The sequence below is a fragment of the Corvus kubaryi genome, unplaced genomic scaffold, assembly GCF_017639235.1.
Source record: "Corvus kubaryi isolate FWS band 111438036 unplaced genomic scaffold, C.kubaryi_AGA036_p1.0 121, whole genome shotgun sequence".
NCBI classification, from domain to species: Eukaryota; Metazoa; Chordata; class Aves; order Passeriformes; family Corvidae; genus Corvus; species Corvus kubaryi.
Genome location: NW_024580656.1, coordinates 264,349 through 281,775, shown reverse-complemented (window position 1 = coordinate 281,775; position 17,427 = coordinate 264,349). Strand labels below are relative to the sequence as shown.

At 54.5% G+C, this 17,427-nt stretch overlaps 2 protein-coding genes across 4 annotated transcripts; both read left to right on the top strand.

Moving 5' to 3' along the window:
- The first annotated feature begins 4,194 nt into the window (after positions 1-4,194).
- Positions 4,195-8,921, top strand: LOC121666993 (cold inducible RNA binding protein). 3 transcript variants are annotated; one of them, XM_042033267.1, is made up of 8 exons: positions 4,195-4,437; positions 5,096-5,204; positions 5,301-5,407; positions 5,805-5,943; positions 6,051-6,135; positions 6,241-6,305; positions 8,551-8,643; positions 8,779-8,921. In XM_042033267.1, the coding sequence occupies exons 2-7, from the start codon at positions 5,102-5,104 to the stop codon at positions 8,553-8,555; spliced, it is 504 nt and encodes a 167-aa protein (XP_041889201.1). In that variant the 5' UTR covers positions 4,195-4,437; positions 5,096-5,101; the 3' UTR covers positions 8,556-8,643; positions 8,779-8,921. The 3 variants fall into 3 exon arrangements, with proteins under 3 accessions (XP_041889201.1, XP_041889110.1, XP_041889026.1); XM_042033176.1 differs by lacking the exons at positions 8,551-8,643; positions 8,779-8,921 and adding an exon at positions 6,648-7,412; XM_042033092.1 differs by lacking the exons at positions 8,551-8,643; positions 8,779-8,921 and having other exon boundaries at positions 6,241-7,412.
- A 1,495-nt stretch (positions 8,922-10,416) lies between these two features.
- FAM174C (family with sequence similarity 174 member C) lies at positions 10,417-15,485 on the top strand. The gene is made up of 3 exons (XM_042033399.1): positions 10,417-10,901; positions 11,531-11,692; positions 12,365-15,485. Exons 1-3 carry the CDS (start codon positions 10,654-10,656, stop codon positions 12,366-12,368), a joined length of 414 nt encoding a protein of 137 aa, XP_041889333.1. The 5' UTR covers positions 10,417-10,653; the 3' UTR covers positions 12,369-15,485.
- The last annotated feature ends 1,942 nt before the right edge of the window (positions 15,486-17,427 follow it).

The window sequence follows — 17,427 nt, the reverse complement described above, 5'->3', positions numbered from 1 at the left end:
CCTGCTGACCTCAGCTCATTTCCTAATACTCCAGTTTGGGTATCCCGACGCTGCTGTGACCACCACCCCCCGTCACCTCCGGGCAACGTGTCCCAGCCCTGATCTCGTGCACCTTTTTGTTGTGGATCCGATCCCGTTGCTCCCTGTGGATCCGATTCCCCCACTCCCTGTGGATCCGATCCTCCTGCTCTCTGTGGATCGGTTTCCCCCACTTGCTACGGATCTGATCCCCGCGGATCCTGTCCCCCCCGTTCCCTGTGGCTTTGTCCTACAACCCGGTAAATCCCGGTCACAGGGAAGCGCAGCGGCCGCGCTCCTCGCCATGGCAACGGCGGGATTGCGTCAGGGCTTTTCTTTCCAACTGCAAAGCTGGATGAGCAACTCCCTCGGGGACTGTAGTAAGGGAGAAGGGAATATTCTTTTCCCTGGGGCGCTTTGGGACTGCCAGTTCCCTAATCCAGCCATGGTTTGGTGTTTTGCTCCTTGCTCCTGGGTCCAAGGCTGGACCAAGGCTGCGATGGGCCAGACACGTTGGGAACAGCGAGGGCTTCCATGCCAGGGACACCGAGGGTTCCTGTGCTGGGGGCAGTGAGGGCTCCCGTGCTGGGAAGACTCCGTGTGCCTTCCCTGTGGCACCTCCCTGCTCGTGGTATAAGCTGATCTTGCAGGGAAACCAGGAAGGAGCCAGAGGTTTGGTGATGGATGGAGTGGAGGCGCAGGGATGAGCCCTGCTTCAGTCCAGCCTCACATTCCCTCCTTTCCTGCAATCCCAGCAAAAACAAAGGCAGAGGAGGCGGCTCTTGCGCCGTGCAGGATGTGCTGGGGCGTGCAGAGCTCTCCCACCGCTGTGCCTGGGAGCAGGGAGGGTGGTCCCAGGGGCTTCGCCGAGGCTTGGGGGCAGGAACGCGGTGCTGGAGCCCGGAGCGGGCGGGGGCGCTGCCTGGAGGGTTCTGTTCCCTCCCAGTCCAGGGTAAAACACAGCCCCAGAACACGAGACGTGGCACCCACTGCCCTGTCCTCCCCCCGGGGACTCCCCTCCCCAGCCCTGGCCCGCAGCGGTAACACCGGAGGAGCTGCTCCGGGATTTGGGAACCTCATCAAAGCAGTGCCCGGGGCGGGGGCTGCCTGCCCTTGGCTCCTCAGCAGGTGCTGGGGCTGCTGAGCAGGTTTGGGCTCGGCTGCTGCACGGCTCTGGGCAATTCCGTGTGCCCTGGAAACGGGCCATGAGTGCAGGGACTGGGAAAGGTCCCGACAAACACCACAGCAAAGTGGGGATCCCCAGAGAAGCCCCTGGCGCCGTGGAAGGAGCTGTCTGGCTGCGGGATGTGCCGGAGGCAGGAGAGAGGTTCATGTGTATGTGGAAATGGCACGGGGTGAAGGAAGGAGGGCAGCACCACTCCTCACATCACTCCTCCCCCATGGCATTTCCATGTGGCACTATCCCTGCTGTGCTGCTGGACAGGCAACACTTCCAGGAAACTGGATTTGCATTAACAGGATGTTTGGTCCTACAACCTCTGTCTGCCCTTGGAAGCTTTAAAAAATGGGTGATAAAAACATCAGTCATGTGGGGGGGGGGATTGCTTGAATCAGATCCAGGTGATCCCTGAGGTCCCTCCAGCCTCTGGTGATTCACGATTTCCCATGGCTGCACCTGTACACACACACAGCTCTGCTCCAGAGCGGATATTTGCACTCCCTAAGGAAGTGCCGGCACTTTTGTCATATTGGGTCACTGCAGCCACAGCCCTGATCACCACCAGCTCCCGGTCACCGAAATTGGCGCTCAGCCAGGGAAAACACCCGTGGGTGCTCAGGTCTGGAACTCACACAGGAGCGAACTCTGAGTCTCCTATGTGGTGTTGCCTGTTTGGGACCCCTGGCCAGGGCCCTTCTGCTGCAGGAGGTTTGCTCTAAGGACGTGAATCCTGGGCTGTTTCAGTGCTTAGTTAACTGCCCCAAGGACTAGTGCAACCTGCCAGAGCTCAACCCGTGGTACATGCAGAGATGTCCCTGAGCCCCTTGGGCCGGTGACACTGGGCTGCTGTGGCCCCTGTGTGCAGCCTGATCATGGAATATCCATGAGGATCATCAAATCCACGCCTGATGCCCTGGGTCAGGAATGATATGGAGCACTGAAACCTCCTGGCAGCAGCAGCGCTGGGGCCAGAGTACGCATTCAGTTCAGCTCTCGCCGTGTATCACTGGGTGACTCTCACTGTCAAAGCAAAAGCATCAACACACCCCAGGGAGACAGAAATCACACTTCTGGGACACATCCAAGCAGGGCTGTGCTCGCCATTCCCTCTCACAGGAGCTCCTCTGCTCCCAGCAGCCCTTCATCCTGCTCAGACTCAAATTCCCGTGAAGCAGCAAAGGCTCTCGGTGTTATTTGCACAACACCCGACCTGTCTGGCTTTGTGTGGAGTCAAATCCCAGTGAATCCTGGTGTTTGTCCCTCGAGGTTTGCAACAGGTTTGGTGTTGGGCTGGTGCTGCTCCTCTTGCAGCATCCCAGGCTGGAAAATGACTCTGTGCATCAAGGTCACTTTATCTGCCCTCATCATGGACCAGAAAGGCTCACGTTAATGGGTCTCTAATTTAATCAAAGTGCTGTGCCTGTGAGTGCAGGGCCGGGATCTTTTCCTCTCTTGAAGGGCAAAAATCAATTTGCAGTAACAGCAGATGTGTCTCCTTGCTCCTCCAGGCCTAGGAAAGTGAGTAAATTTTTTTATGGTAGGAAAATAATAATATTGGCTTGGTCTGACATCAATGTTGGGGTTTTTTATATGTTTTTGAGCGCTTTGGTGGCAGCATTCTGTCCCTATGACCCTGTGAACTCGGAAAAACCACTGATGTGGTGTCTCTCGGTTTCGTAATTACTGTCTAAGCTATGTACAAACTGCCCTTTTCCTGCAGATCCCCAAGGGAACACAACAAATCAGGGAGGAAAAGCCTGATTTCTACGCTCTGGGAGGCAGGGAATGGGTGATCACTGCTCGGACAGAGCAATCACAGGCAGGTTTCTTTCTTTGCATCTCCCCGTGGTTTGTTTTTCCTCTGTCTCAGCACCTGGCTTGGAAATCGGTCACCAAAGAGTGGTGATTTCCATACTTCAGTGATTTTCTTCTGTGCAGCCGGGATCTGACTGGGAATGCTGGGAGGGAAGGGCGGAAGGAAGGAAGGAGGGTGGCCGGTGGCTGCAAACTCCTGCTGCGAACTGCAACGCGAATTACAAAGAGTTTCTGGAGGTAGAGCCAACGTGGCTGGTCCTGTCTGGGACAGGGGACACACAGAGTGACCCCTGATGTGTCCAGTCCTGTCCTCAGACATAGGACACACACGGTGACACCACAGCCCTGTCCTTGCTGTGTTTCCTTCCCTTGTTTCCTTCACGCTGCTATTCCCTCCCATGCATCTCCTCCTTTCCAATCTGTTTCTTCACGTGCGTTTCCTCCTCTCCAATGTTTCCAAACACTTTTCTACACGAAGTTGTAATTATTGTATGAAACACTAAAAATTTTTATTTTTAGGCCTTTCAAAGCTGTGTAGCTTCTCGCTGAGACACGTCTTTGGCTTTGCCAGTTTCCTCTTTCAATACGGAAGTTTTTACTGCTGAAGGCATTCTCACCTTTGTCAAACCTCAGGATGGGCTTTTAAAGACTTCAATCTTTGTGAAAACGGGCTGAGCAAAGACCTTTTGTTTTTGAAGAAAACTTTGTTGCTTTGGCTACTTCTCACGAGTGCGTGTAGGACAACAGTGCAAGGAGACGGCGGAAAGGATCATTCCCCATGGGACACGGAGGAGGGCGGCCGCCCCGGGGGCTAGTTGGCGGGGACAGGACGAGCCCCCTGAGCGGGGCGGTGACCGGATGGGCCGCAGCGGGAGGAGCCGCCGGGGCCGGGCCGGGGGCAGCGCTCAGTGCCCAAGATGGCGGCAGCCCCTGAGGCAGCCCTTTGTCTGCGGCCGCCGCCGCAGTGCGAGAAGGGCGCGAAACTGGGGCAGTGTGGGCACGCCCCCTTTGCCGGGGGGCGTGGCGACGGCGGCCCCTGACCAATCAGCGGCCTCCACTTCCTTCCCTCTCACAGGGGCGCTCCCGCCCGCCTCCGCGCGCGCAGCCAATCGATGCCGTCCATCGCGCCCCGCCCCCACGTGGGTGGAGGGGGCGGGGCCACGCTGCGGTTTTGTGTGCGCGCCCCCTCCCTTCGCCCCCCGCCGCGGCTCATTAATATTAACGAAGTCCCGCCCAATCGGGTGGTGCAGCGGCGGCAGCGCTTTGGTGACGTATCACCCCGCCTTGCAGCGAGGGTCATCTGCATATTCATGAGATAGGCGGGCCGAGTCGCGGGCGTTTATAAGGCGCCGCCCCGCCAGGCTCGCCGTACATTGCGCTGAGGCTTTGAAGTGTTGTGTGGATTCCGCACCGCCCGGGCACCGGTGAGCGCAGTCGCGCGGGGCGGACGCGGACGCGGCCGGGCCGGGCTGGGTGGGCCGCGGTGAGCGGAGCCTTGTCGTAGGGCCGGAGGGTCGGGTCTCGCGGGAGGCTGGGCCGCGGTTCCCGACCCGCCGATCGGTGCCGTCTGCGGGCACGGGGGGCGCGACGGAGCGGGCCCGGCTGGGCCGTGTGGGGGAAGGGTCCGCGACGGGGGGAAAGGCGCGCGCAGAAACAAAATGGCGACGGGCCTCGGCCGTGCAAAATGGCGGCGGGCGGGAGGGAGGAAGAGGCGGCGGCGGCGGCGTTGCGCGGGGAAGGTCGGTAGGGGGCGCGGCGGGGCGCGCATGCGCGTTGGGCCCGAAGGGGCGGGGGCTGGGGGTCGCACCGGGGGCTGGCGGGACCGAAGCCGTCCGTGGGTTTTGCCGGGGCCCGGCCGCGGTGCTGAGCCCCGCGGAGCCCCTTGTGGGCCTTGGCTCCTCGCCACCCTGAGGGAGACTCCTCTGCCACATAAGGCGTGGGCTCAGAGGCGCATAAGGCGTCCGGGAGTGTGAGCTCACATCGGTGTTGTTATAGGTGGCGGTAGAAGGATTTAATCTTTCAGACCTCGCGGGGGATATGGGGTTTTTTTGAGTCGCTGACTCGGTTCCGTTGGTTTGGCAGGTCAGAATGGCATCAGATGAGGGAAAGCTCTTTGTCGGCGGGCTCAGTTTCGACACCAATGAGCAGTCATTGGAGCAAGTCTTCTCTAAATACGGACAGATTTCTGAAGGTGAGACTGCAGAGCCAAGCTGGGATGGTTTCCCTTAATCTGTTAAATTTCCCTCGTGCGATGGGTTTATTTATTTCCTGCCTCTCCTTTTCACAGTCGTGGTGGTGAAAGACAGAGAGACTCAGAGATCCAGAGGTTTTGGCTTTGTTACTTTTGAAAATATCGATGATGCAAAAGATGCGATGATGGCCATGAATGGAAAGGTGAGGAGGCTCTGGAGCTGATTCTTCATTTCCGGTAATGTAGGAAGGGAATCAGATGTGTGCTGCTGTTCAGGCTGTATGGAAAAACAGATAAATGCCAGTGTCTTGCGGACATGAAATGATAGAGATGTAAAAAGTCGGGCTGCGTGAATTTGTGTATAAATATATATTAGGAGTATAGATTGATAAAGTTCCATGATGGAATCTGGATGACTGAGATAGTGGCTTCATAGGAATCCCTGTAAATACAATTAATATGTCAGTTCCTTGCCTACTTGAGTTAATTGGGGCATGAAATACATGTTTAATTTGTGAGCAGCAGTAAATCGTACAGCTCGTTCTGCATGTGCTTAGCTATTTAAATATTTTGGTTTGGCTAATTGTGGTTCTGTTTTAGTCTGTAGACGGGCGTCAGATCCGGGTTGACCAGGCTGGGAAATCCTCCGAGAACAGATCCCGTGGCTACAGAGGGGGGTCCTCGGGGGGCCGGGGTTTCTTCCGCGGGGGCCGAGGCCGGGGCCGTGGCTTCTCCAGAGGTGAGTGTTGTGTGGGAGGTCAGTCGTAATGCCTGGATGGGGGGGGGGTGGGGTGTGTCACTTACCAGAATGCTTAAAAAAACCCCTAATTTGCACGTATTTCCGAGGAGGTGGAGACAGAGGCTATGGCGGCAGCAGATTTGATTCCAGAAGCGGAGGCTATAACGGTTCCAGAGACTACTATAATAGCAGGTAAGGGCTCTGCCAGCGCTGGGGCTCGTGGGGAAGCTGTGGTGGAGGTCAAACCAGCAGAGAAGCAGTTGAGCAGCTGTAAAGTGGGTGCTGTTTGTCCCGCAGGAGTCAAGGTGGCTATGGAGACAGGAACTCAGGAGGCTCCTACAGAGACAGCTACGACAGTTACGGTAAGTCCCGCTTCGACCGGGAGCGCTGAGTCCGTGTGCTGTAGGAACTCTGAACCTGCTGAGCCTGAGCCTGGAGCTGGGGCAGGCTCAGGCTGTGGACGTGGTGGTGCCGGGAGATTCTAATTTAATGCATGTGCAGGAGTTGCTCGGATCTAAGGCAAAGCAAGTGTTAAAAAAAGGTGTTCCTGGAGCCCAAACTCGGCTGCCCTAACGCACTGACCCGCGGGTGGGGGATCTCAGTAGCCAAGTAGCCGTAGCCTCGGAATAATGCAAAGGGAGTAAAATGCTGGAACTTGTCTTTGCTTCAGTGCCTTTACAATTGTGCCTGCTTCTTGTCCTCAGCTACACACAACGAGTAAAAATCCTTCCTGACTCAAGATCGTCCTTCCAATGGCTGTATTTATAAAGATTTTTGGAGCTTCGCTGAAATGGTTATTGTGTAGTACATCTACTTGTATTTTCACTTTTATAATATTATCAGTTCTGATCTTGTCATACACAGCCTGGCAGCTTCTGAGACGAGGCGGTCTGATTAGACTGTCTTGGAGAAAGCTCTGCTTTCAAGTGGTTTTAATCTTTTTTGAAAGCACTTCAGATTTTATTTTATCCTCTATGAATGAGCCAAGGTGTTCGGTTTTTGGTTTTTTTTTTAAAGTTGGGGCCCCAATTCCGTTTCTTTTAAGCTAGAAAGGACCTTGTACTGATGTTCACTGGAAGCTGAACAAGCTGTGGACTTTTTTTTTTTCTTTTTTTTTTTTTTTCCAAGTGCATTACCTTCGTCTTTTGTAACATTCCTTTAGTGTAGCAAGGTAGGAATGCAGCCTGGGTTCCGTTGGAAGGCAAACCACCTTGATATATCTAAAGAGAAACGTGCTTGTATGTTCAACCCGCATAACGGTATTTTTACTGTTGTAACGATGTAAATGACCCAGAACTAGACTTGCAAACTTACCATAAAGAGGTTCTTGAAAATGTTTATTTATATTGTCCTTTTTTACTGGAAGAAATATGCATATTCCATTGCTGTTGTATTTGAAGTGGTAAAGGATTCCTGTATACAGTTTTCTTTGGCTTTACGAAGCCTATTAAAAGACCGTCTGAAATGAACTCTGCTCCTGACATTTACATTTCATTGCACAACACAACCCTTGGAGACGAAGAAAAGTCTTGGGAGCGAGAGGAGGAGATTAGGGACAGTGGCAGAGCCAGCCGGACGATTGCCCGGGCGCTGGAATTTAAGTGCTAAAATCGGTCTTGACATCTGAATTGGCCAACAAATTTCACATAAAACAGTCAAAACTTGTCTGTAGAGGCTGAAAGTACAAACCTGAGGGTGCGCTAGGAGCGAAGTGCAGTCGGAATGTTAGGAAGGATGATGGATGTTTCCTCAAAAGCTGCTGTAGCCTACACTGGGAAGCTGTAGAGAAGAGCCAAGTGCTGTAGTCCCTGGGCTGTTCCCTGCGTGCCGAGCGCGTGTGCGATGTAGGGGAATGCCGGGCTTAGCTTAGCTGTGTCATTGCTTACAAGTTCTAAGAATTCTTTGCTAGCAAATGGAAACTGCAGTGTCCTTGGAGAAAAGAAGTGTTGTGCCTCCAACAGAAACCTCTGAGACGAGAGCTGCTCTCTTGGCTAGTTCATATGTGGAAATAGTCCTGTAATTCGAGGTAACTCCTTTTGCTCATGTCCGCATCCTTCCTCTTGTTGAGAGCTCATTTGAAAGTCTAATGTACCTGTGAAATATTCCTTTTGACAATTTTGGTCAGCTGCTGGAAAAACGTTAACCCATGCCGTATGCAACCTTTGGCTTGTGGCACACCTTGAGTTCCACAGATCAGAGTTGGGCATGCAGCCGTGTCTTGCTGTAGGTACGGAAGCAAGATGGGAACGAACTCCCTGACTCGATATGTGTTCATCTATTGAGACTCTTCCTAGACTTCATTAAGTTGCTCACTTTAATTGTAGCTTTCTTTGCCATCCTACTTGTTGCCATTAACTTTTTCCCATGGCCCACACTTCCTAAGCAGCCATGTCCAAGTGTTAACTCTCTGCTTAGGGGATCCAATCCATGGGCTGGCTGAGCACGGGCAGCAGCCGGCCCGGAACAGTTTTCCCAGACTGTGCTTTGTGGTGTGATGGGTTCAGCGATGGCTTGTGAGACCCTCGTGCGCTGTGAGCTGTGTGGGGAGGTTGGGGGCGAGAGCAGCCTCTGCCCAGGGCTCCTGTTAATGCCTCTCTGCTTTGGCAGGCTGAAGGGACCCGGCACACGCCTCGGAGGCCCAGCAGATCCTGAGGGACCAGAGCTGCGTTCCAGGGATGCAGGAGCAAGTTTGCCAACCAGGTAACATCCCCTTCCTGGGCTTTTTATCTTTGGCTGTGTCCTTGTTCCATGGCCCTGAGCTCTAAGTGGTCCAGTAACCCTGTTCTGTTTCTGTATCTTCATCCACCTTGAAATTCTGTCTCCATTTCATTTCAGCACTGAGACACATCAGAGAAGACAGAAGGACAGACACTGGAGTGGGGAGATGAAGAGCTCGGAGCAGTGGTGTTGCTCATTTTTACATGAACCAAGTCAACCAAGCCAGAATAAAACACTGAAATGTGGAAAAAAAAAAAAAATCTCTGTGGTACTTCTTGTGGGAAACAGAATATTTTTGGCAAAAGTATTTATCTGGTGCACAGCCCAGTTCAGAGCACCAGAGCAAACCACCGCTGGTGGTGCTTGGAGGAGGTGGATGCACTCAGCTCCGAGCCGATTGATGCCTGATCCTCATGGAAAATGAGGTCTTGTTGCTGGTTAAATCCCAGGAATGTGGCAGCTCAGTAATGAGGATTAGTCTTGGGGGAGAGGCTGACAACTCTGAATGTGTCTTTGGCAGGAGATTGCAGGGTGAGAGCTATGAGAGTTTTCGATGATTTCAGCTGCTCCTGCTTTTTTTTTTTTTTTTGTGTTAAAGAGGGTTGATTGCTTCATCCTGCCCTTTTCTCCCTTTTGTTTAAACTGATAAACTCAGAATGTGATGATGGGCTCACTCAGAAGCCCCAAGGACTTGTTGCCCAAGAGTCATCAGTTCCCAATTTCCGACTGATAAAAAGAGTCTCCAGACATTCCTGCCTGCGGGAGGGGATTATTTAGCTCACTTACGCGAAACCTACTTTTCCTCCTTTAACCTTTTTCAAATTATCTAAGTGAACAGGATTTAAAAAAGGCAATCAGCCGTGACACACTTCTGGGGGTTGTACTGAGCAATTCACCAGTGAGGATTTTTGCATGTTAATGCGGGAGGGTATTAAATACGATGAAGGCTGAGGAGTTGTGAAGTCTTAGCTGATAAAAATGCAGTCAGGTGAGGCTTAAATGAATTCAGGCTGAAAATACTTACAAATAATGCTTTGTAAGACCTCCCTAAATAGGATGCTTAGACGCTGGCAGAAATAATGAACAGGTGTAAAAATAGAGCCTGGTTGGAGGTGCTGTTATTTTTGGCATTGCTAATTATGGCACTGAGTTAATGATGTCTTGCTGGCATGGGTGAGGGAATCGCTGGATCCAGGGGCTGGATGTGGAACCCAGTGGCGTCATCAGGAAGGTGTTTGGGTGCCGTGGGTCTGACGGGAGCTCGGGTGACCCAGTTTTAGCCCCTTTTTTTAAAGTAAGCCCTGGGTGCCCAGGCAGCTTGAGCCGTTCCCTGAGGAAAAATGGGCGAGTGGGGCAGGGCTGAAGGGCGGTGACTGAGCCCTGGTCAGCCGCAAGTGTCTGCAGAGGAAAAAGGTGGGGGCTAGAAATTCTAGAAATGCTCAAAATGCTCCTGTTTCCAGCTGTGTTCACCCTGGGGCGGGAATGGCCGCCGTGAGGGGGGAAGGATAACCCTGAGGGGGAAATGGCGGCTCTGGGGGAGAAGGTCCTGCTATGAGAGGGAAGTGGTGACGCTAAGGGAAAAATGATGACCCTCGGGGGAAAATGGTGGCCTTAGGTGAGGAAGAACAGCCCTGAGGGGGAAATGGCGGCTCTGAGGGAGAAATGAGAGTCCTCAAAGGGCAATGGCGGCCCTGAGGGAGGAAGGATGACCCTCAGCGGAAAATGGCGTCGGTGACGAACGGGGCGTTGCAGTGACGGAGAAACGGCGGCCCCGCCGAGGTGGCCGCAGACCGCGAGGGCAGAACGGCGACCCTGAGGGCAAAATGTCGGGAGCCCCGCGGCGGCTCCGTGAGCGGCTCACGGCCAGCCCGGAACGGCGCAGCCCCGGAACCCGCGAGCGGCTCCGCGGGGCCCGGGCGGTGCCTGCGCCGCGCGCACCGTCCCGGCGCCTTCCTGCGGCCGCCGCTCCCGCTCCGCTGCCCCGGCCCGGCCATGCGGCGCCTTCTCCTCCTCCTCTTCCTCCTCGTCCCGCACCTCGGCCGCGCCGCCGCCCCCAGCCCGGGGAACAGCACGGAGCCGCCGCGGGCGGCCGCAGGGAACGAGACGCAGTCGGGGTCGGAGCACGAGTCCGGGCCGAGGCTGTCGGTGGGGTTGGGGCTGCCGGTGCTGAGGCGGGCAGTTTATGTGCTGAGCGCTCTCTCGGCGCTGGCTGGGCTCTACTTCGTGCTGCGGGCGGTGCGGTGAGTGCGGGGGGGGGGGGGAATGGGTGCCCGACCGGGGCTGTGTCCGCGTTCCTGCTGGTCCCGCTCCTGGTTTTGTCCCAGTCCTGATGTCCTCTGACCCGGGGTTGTGTCCCTGCTGGTCCCAGTCCCTGTTCCCTTTGTCCTGGGCTGTGTCCTAGCTTGTCTCGGTTCCAGAGGGGGATCTACCCCTCTTGTCCTGGTTCCCCCTGGTCTGGGATGTCACCCCGATTGTCTTGGTCCTGGACCCAGTCCCCCTTGTTTGGGGCAGTGTCCCTGCTTGTTCCGGTCCCTGCCCCCCATGGCCGTGCCCCTGCCAGTCCCGGTCCGTGTCTGGGTCCCCCCGAAGCTGGTCACGGTGTCCCCTGTCCCTTGTCTGCTCCAGTCCCGCTCCTAATCCCTGGGTTTGTGCCCATTTTCCCTGAATCCCCCTCCCCTCCCCTCCCCTCCTCTCTCCTCCTTCTGCCAGCCGGGGCTCTGCTTCCCCGCTCATCCTCTTGGCAGCGAGTGCAAAACGTTGCTGTAAATCCCCAGCACTGTTAATTACCCGAGGTAATTAGCGCTAAACCATCTCCGGTCCCGCTGCGGGGGGACAGCGGCTCACTCACTGTGCTCTCCCTGTCCCTTAGCCCCAGGTCCGAGGGCCCAAGAAACGAGCCCAAAACTCATTTCAGGTTGAAGAAGCCCCAGAGGAAGAAGTACGGGCTGCTCTCGAGCCACGATGAGAACATCGAGCTGGGGTCCCTGGACAGTGATGAGGACACCCTGTTTGAAACACGGAACCTGAGGCGGTGAGGGAGCATTTTGTGTGTTTTCTGTGTTGCTCTTTTCCTCACAAGAGGCTGAGGCTCCTTTCCCAAAGCCGTGGGAGCTCTGGCACAGCTCCTCCAACCAGATCTGCATAAATTAAAACGCCTGTGTGTGGTCTCTGTGTTGGCACACGGATTTGTCTCGCTTTTCCTCATTTTTTTGCCCGGGAAAGTCTCACTGACAGGGTTATGTGGATGCTGCTGTGAGGTCACAGGGCTGTTGGGAGAGGCAGCCCTTGTGCCCAGTCTGGGCCTCCCTATGTTAGACAGGAAAACAAAAATTCCTGCTTTTTTTTTTTTTTTTTTTTTTTTTTTTTTTCCTTCAGTTCAGGAATTGCTTCCAACTCATATCACAGTTCAAACTCGCAGTCCCATCAGGACATCCATTCCTGCTTTCCCAGCAAAACTCCTGGTTTGGTTTGTTTTTTTTTTTTTTTTCAGTTTGGGAATTGCTTCCAAGTCATATCGCAGTTCAAACTCCCAGTCTCACCGGGACATCCATTCCTGCTTTCCCAGTGTCATGTTTACATCCCACAAGTTCGATTTCTGGGGAGGTTGTTTTAAGCTGAGGAGGAATGTCACCTCAGTGAATGTCACCTCAGCTTCTCCCACCTGGGCTCCCCCTGATTTTGGGTGTCTCCTTTTTTTTTCCAGATGACCAGTGGCACCGGCTGCCCGGGCTGATGGAGGGTCCAATCCCAGTGGAATCTCCAGTGCTCAAGTTTCATATCTGCTTACAGTGACTCTTAATTAACAGTTCGAGCCCTTCCATGGCTGGGGCAGGGGAAAGGGGACCAAACTTGTTTTCTTCACGTGCATTCTTGGGGACATTTCTGGGGAAAGATGGGAGCTGTTCACTGCATGGGGAGAGGCTGAGGTAAGGGAGATGCTCCTGGATGATTTTCAGCACCTGAAATCCGAGCTCTGAGCTCCAGAGCTGCCCCTGTGCCTCATATCCCTCTCTCCTTGCCCTGGAAGCATCAGATTCCTTTTCCATGCTGATCCTCTTTCCTTCATGCAAGATCAGGTTGCTTCTTTGGGAAGTGTCTCTGTAATCAGCTCCTGGGAGGAGCTGGGAGAGCTCTTGGTGTCTGTTACACAAACAGGAGTGGGAGGGTGATAGTTCAGACAGAACAGCTTTGGGAATGAGTTAAACGAGTTAAATTTTGCAGGATTAGCAGTTACTGAGATAATCCTGGTCATTCATGGGTTTACTGATGTGTTTACAAATGAAAGGGGCCACAACCCAAAGGAATATTTCTCCAGAAGAGCCACCAAAAGGGGATGGGAGTGCCCGGACTCTGCCCAGCCCCACCCCTGTGACACCAGGGACACTGTGTGACATCTGCCAAGCTCTGGATTTTGAGATACCTGAGGAAGAGCCAGGTGTGAGCCAGGGAGTGTCTTGGAGCAGCTGATGACTGGAAAAGGGGGACTCCAACCCCTCTTGACTGTGATTCAGGGCAGCCCTGGCTGTGAGTTATCGCCACTCAAGGACCCTGGAGTTTCAATCCCTTTGTTAAGTGGGTATTTGGGATCTGATTGTGTAGGACCAAAGGTGAATGTGTCAGGAGGTTGTTGCTGCGTGGATCTGCTGCTAAAACAGTGAAAACTGCTCGCCAAGTGCTCCTTTCCTTAGAAACTGGCAGCACATCCTTAAATCCCACTTCCCCCCAAGCTGGTAGTGCCTTTGTTTGGAGAACCCGAGGGATTTGCCCTGCGGGCAGGGAGGTCCCTGTGGCACCTTTAGGGTGAATATTTGGAATGTCCTTGGAATGTCTTTGGCTCCTTTCCTTTGGCTTGCAAATCCCCTGTGGATCAGGGGGCACACGTGGGAGAAGGGACAGGGATGTGCCGATCGGGGAGGGGCCAGGGGGACTGGCAGCTGCTCCGGGATCCCCGAGGCAGCAGAGGGAGTGCTGTGATCCTGGTGTGATCCTGGCCACGTTTGTCTGTTCGGGACCAGGTGAGGTTTCCTGGAGAAATCCCACCCCCGCGGCAGCTCCGTCTGCACGTGCACGAAGGATTTTACATACATAGATATATTTTTAATAACGCTGCCGTGTGCACACAGTGCTTGGATGTGCCCTGTTTTCCTGTCGTTTGGACCCTTTCACACCTGTTTTGGGGTGTTCTCTGCTTGTGTGGCTGCTGCAGTTGGGAGCAGGCAGAGGTTCCATGTGGGAATTGCTGGGATGGCTTCACCCGGCTGCAGCTTCCCTGGGGATGATCCGAGCTCTGTGATCCATGGTCAGGGATCTCTTGATCCTGCAGGGCTGCACGTGCTGGTAATTCCCTGGCTCTTCGATTCCCTCTGGAGAGTCGTTCCTTGCTTGTGCTGTTGAAGCCAGATGAGCCCGACTGTCCCAATCCACTGCCATGCTCAGTGTTGGACCAACACATTCCTTGACCTTCCTTTACCTGGAGTGATGAACCTGAGCATTCCTTAGGCTCCCCTCTTGTTGGACAGGTGAGCTTTGGAATTCTCAAATTTCCTCACCTCGCAGGAGTGGAGGATTTGTTTATTGTTAAATGATTTGGATCAGAGGGAACCTCAAGCCTGATGTCCTGCCTTGAAAATAATTCTGCTGGAATTTGGTTTTGCTGGAACAGGTGTTTGTGTTTGAGCAGGGAAAGGTGTGGAGCAGGTAATGAGGTGCCTGTGCTGTGCTCTGTAGGTACCAGGGAAGGAAATTGAAGTGCCAGCCTGGAATTTCTGTGCCACTTCCATGTTTTCAGAGTCCTGCCAGCCCCCTTTGAAGAGTGCAGGGTACAAAGGTGCTTGTGGGGCTGTCACTTGTTCTGGTCCTGTTTGGGCTGGGGACAGCTTGGAGCTGTAATCAGGGACCCTGTGAAAGCTGCTTCCACTTCCATTCTGCCCCTTGGCAGCAGTTGGCATCTGGATTTGCCCTTTGTGGGCCGTGACATTCCATCCCTGCTCTGCTCTGAGTCGTTTTCTAAGAGGAGAAAACCAAGTCACAGACCTGAGACTCCTTGGGGTGCTCAGTACGATCCCATTTCTCCAGGAGGAACCAACTGGAGCTGTCACATCTGCAGTGTGATCAGTGCCAGGCCAGGGCAGGTTTTTTTGGGGTGGATCCTAAAAATAACAGCAGCTTTGAACACCTCACGTGACATTTCCACAAAGGAGCAGTTCAGGTGTTCATTCCATTACTCTTTCAGTTCCTCCACGTGTGTTTGATACCCTCATTTTAGGTCTCTTTGCACCAGTTGGATCTTCCAGTAGCTTTCCAGTTTTAGTTTTTCAGGCTAAACATGGGGATGCAACCAGACCTGCCTGTGCCTGGCCCTGGGCAGGCTGAGGCCTCACCAGCCACTGCTGCACTTTTCTTTCTCCGGGATGAATCAGGGTGCTGGTGGCAGGCTCCGTGTGCCTGTTGGTCTGCAGGATTCCTGCTCATCCCAGCCAAAAGGAGCCGATGGACCACGACCTGTGACAGTCACCACCACCTGTGAGCGTCACAAGTGACTACAACAGTCTGCTCTGAATTAAGCCAAAGCCAAATTCCAAAGTTTACTTAATCCCTCTGTCATTTTGGAGATTTTATGGGATGCTCTGCTGCTGATACCGACCTGCCCAAACCGCCTGGGCCATCTGCAGGGTTAATGGGATCCATGGGAGCGGGGTGAGATCAGCTCTGCCATTGTGTTCTGTGCCTGGCATGGGATCTGCAGCACTGGGAGTGCTGGGAGAGGGGCCTGTGGTGGGAGCCCTGGAGTCAATAAACAGCACTTGGGCGCATTGTTGTCTGAACTCCTCAGGGAGCAGCTCGTGTTTCACCCTCCTGGAAATGCTGATTTATCTTTAAAAAGCCACCGGCCCTGTATTGATCCATGGTTCTCCTGTTGTTGCAGCATCCCCTCCCTTGTACCTGGGAACTGCTGGAATGAAGCATTCCAGCCCACCCATCCCTCCCTGCTGCGTGCAGGGGCTGCTGAGCCCGTGGGATGAGGCTGCTGTGGTGGGTTCATGGATTTATGGAGTCCTTTGGGTTTTCCCCCTGCTCCCGCTCCCAGGACAGTGGCACTGTCCCTCCGTGTGCTCCCAGGGCTGCTGGTCACCTTGTGTCACATCTGGAAGTGTCCAAGGCCAGGTTGGACAGAGCTTGGAGCAGCCTGGTCTATGGAAGGTGTCCCTGCCCGTGGCAGGGGGTGGAATGAGGTGAGCTTTAGGGTCCCTTTCAACCCAAACCATTCCATGACTCCATGATTCTCCAATCATCTCTGGGTTGGTTTCAGTTTTCTGAAGTCTCCTTTCTCCCTGGTCCCACATTAATCCCTTTTCTTGTACAGAAGACCAAATAAGGTCCCTGTGAGGCCAGTTCCAGCCTCTCCACAGCAGCAGAGCCAAATTCCATTTGGCTTATTTGGGAGCGAGGAAGGAGAGGCTGTTCCCTGGATCATTGGATCATGGAATCTCCTGAGCTGGAAGGAACCCACAAGGATCATCGAATCCAACCCCTGGCCCTGCACAGACACCCCAACAGTCGCATCCCTGTGGAGTGTTGTCCAAATGCTCCTGGAGCTCTGGCAGCCTCAGGGCCGGGACCATTCCCTGGGGAGCCTGGGCAGTGCCCAGCACCCTCTGGGAGAAGAACCTTTCCCTGATCTCCAACCTAAACCTCCCCTGACACAGCTCCAGCCGTTCCCTCAGGTCCTGTCCCAGGTCCCAGAGAGCAGAGATCTGAGCTGCGCCTCTGGAGTCTCCCCTGAGTCTCCTCCAGGCTGAAATGGGAATGTCCCGGCTCCTCCCTGCAAGGAATTTGTTCCAGAACAAAACCAAGGGCGTTCCCCGACTCTCACATCTGCTTCTCATCCTTCTCATTCCGGTTGCGTGGATCAGTGGCACTGAGAAAACAGAAGCCGCGTTCCCCCTGTCCCCCTCTGCCACCCTGTCTGTGTCCCCTTGTCCTGGCTGCTCCCGTCCTGGAGCAGCCGAGGAGGGGAGAGAGTTTTGTTTACTCCACGATTTACCCTCGTTGTTGTTGGAGTTCTGGGGGGGCAGCGGGGTCGGGGCACACCAGGAGCTGGGGCGCAGGGGATCCCTGTAGGTGGCACTCACAGACCAGACTTGCGGCTGCCGGGGCACTGCCGGCACCTGGGGAAGCTGCAAATAAATCCTGGCGCAAATCTCCTTCCTCCAGCAGCTGTCTGGGATGAGCTGGAAGTGCCCTTTGGGGGCTGTGTCTCTCTTGGAGTCGGGGTGGGGGAGCAGCAGGTTTTGGGGCGGCTCCTGGGGAGCTGTTGGGCTGGGGAGGGTCTCTCTCAGGGAGTGTCTCTCTCAGGTCTTGCCCCGGCTCCACCTCAGCTGGATTTCACCTGGTCCTGTCAGTACTTGTTTGGGAAGGATTTTTATGATTCTGGGCCTGACGAGGTTTCGGGATGCCCTGGTTTGATGGAGTGAAGCTACCGGCTCCAGCACAGAGTGAACACCCAGCCCTGGCACAGCATCGCCCTGGGGGCACCCTGGCTTTCCTGGGCCAAATTAACTGCAGTGCTAATGAACTAACAGCACTCCCCGTGCAGCAGCACGGGCAGGACAGCATCACCCTGTCTGGTTAGATCAGATATGAGGGAAAATTCCTTCCCCAAAAGGAAGGGATCCAGCCTGGCACAGGCTGCCCAGGGCAGCGATGGAGTCACCATCCCCGGAAGCGTTCAAAAAAAACCCCTGGATGTGGCACCTGGGGACATGG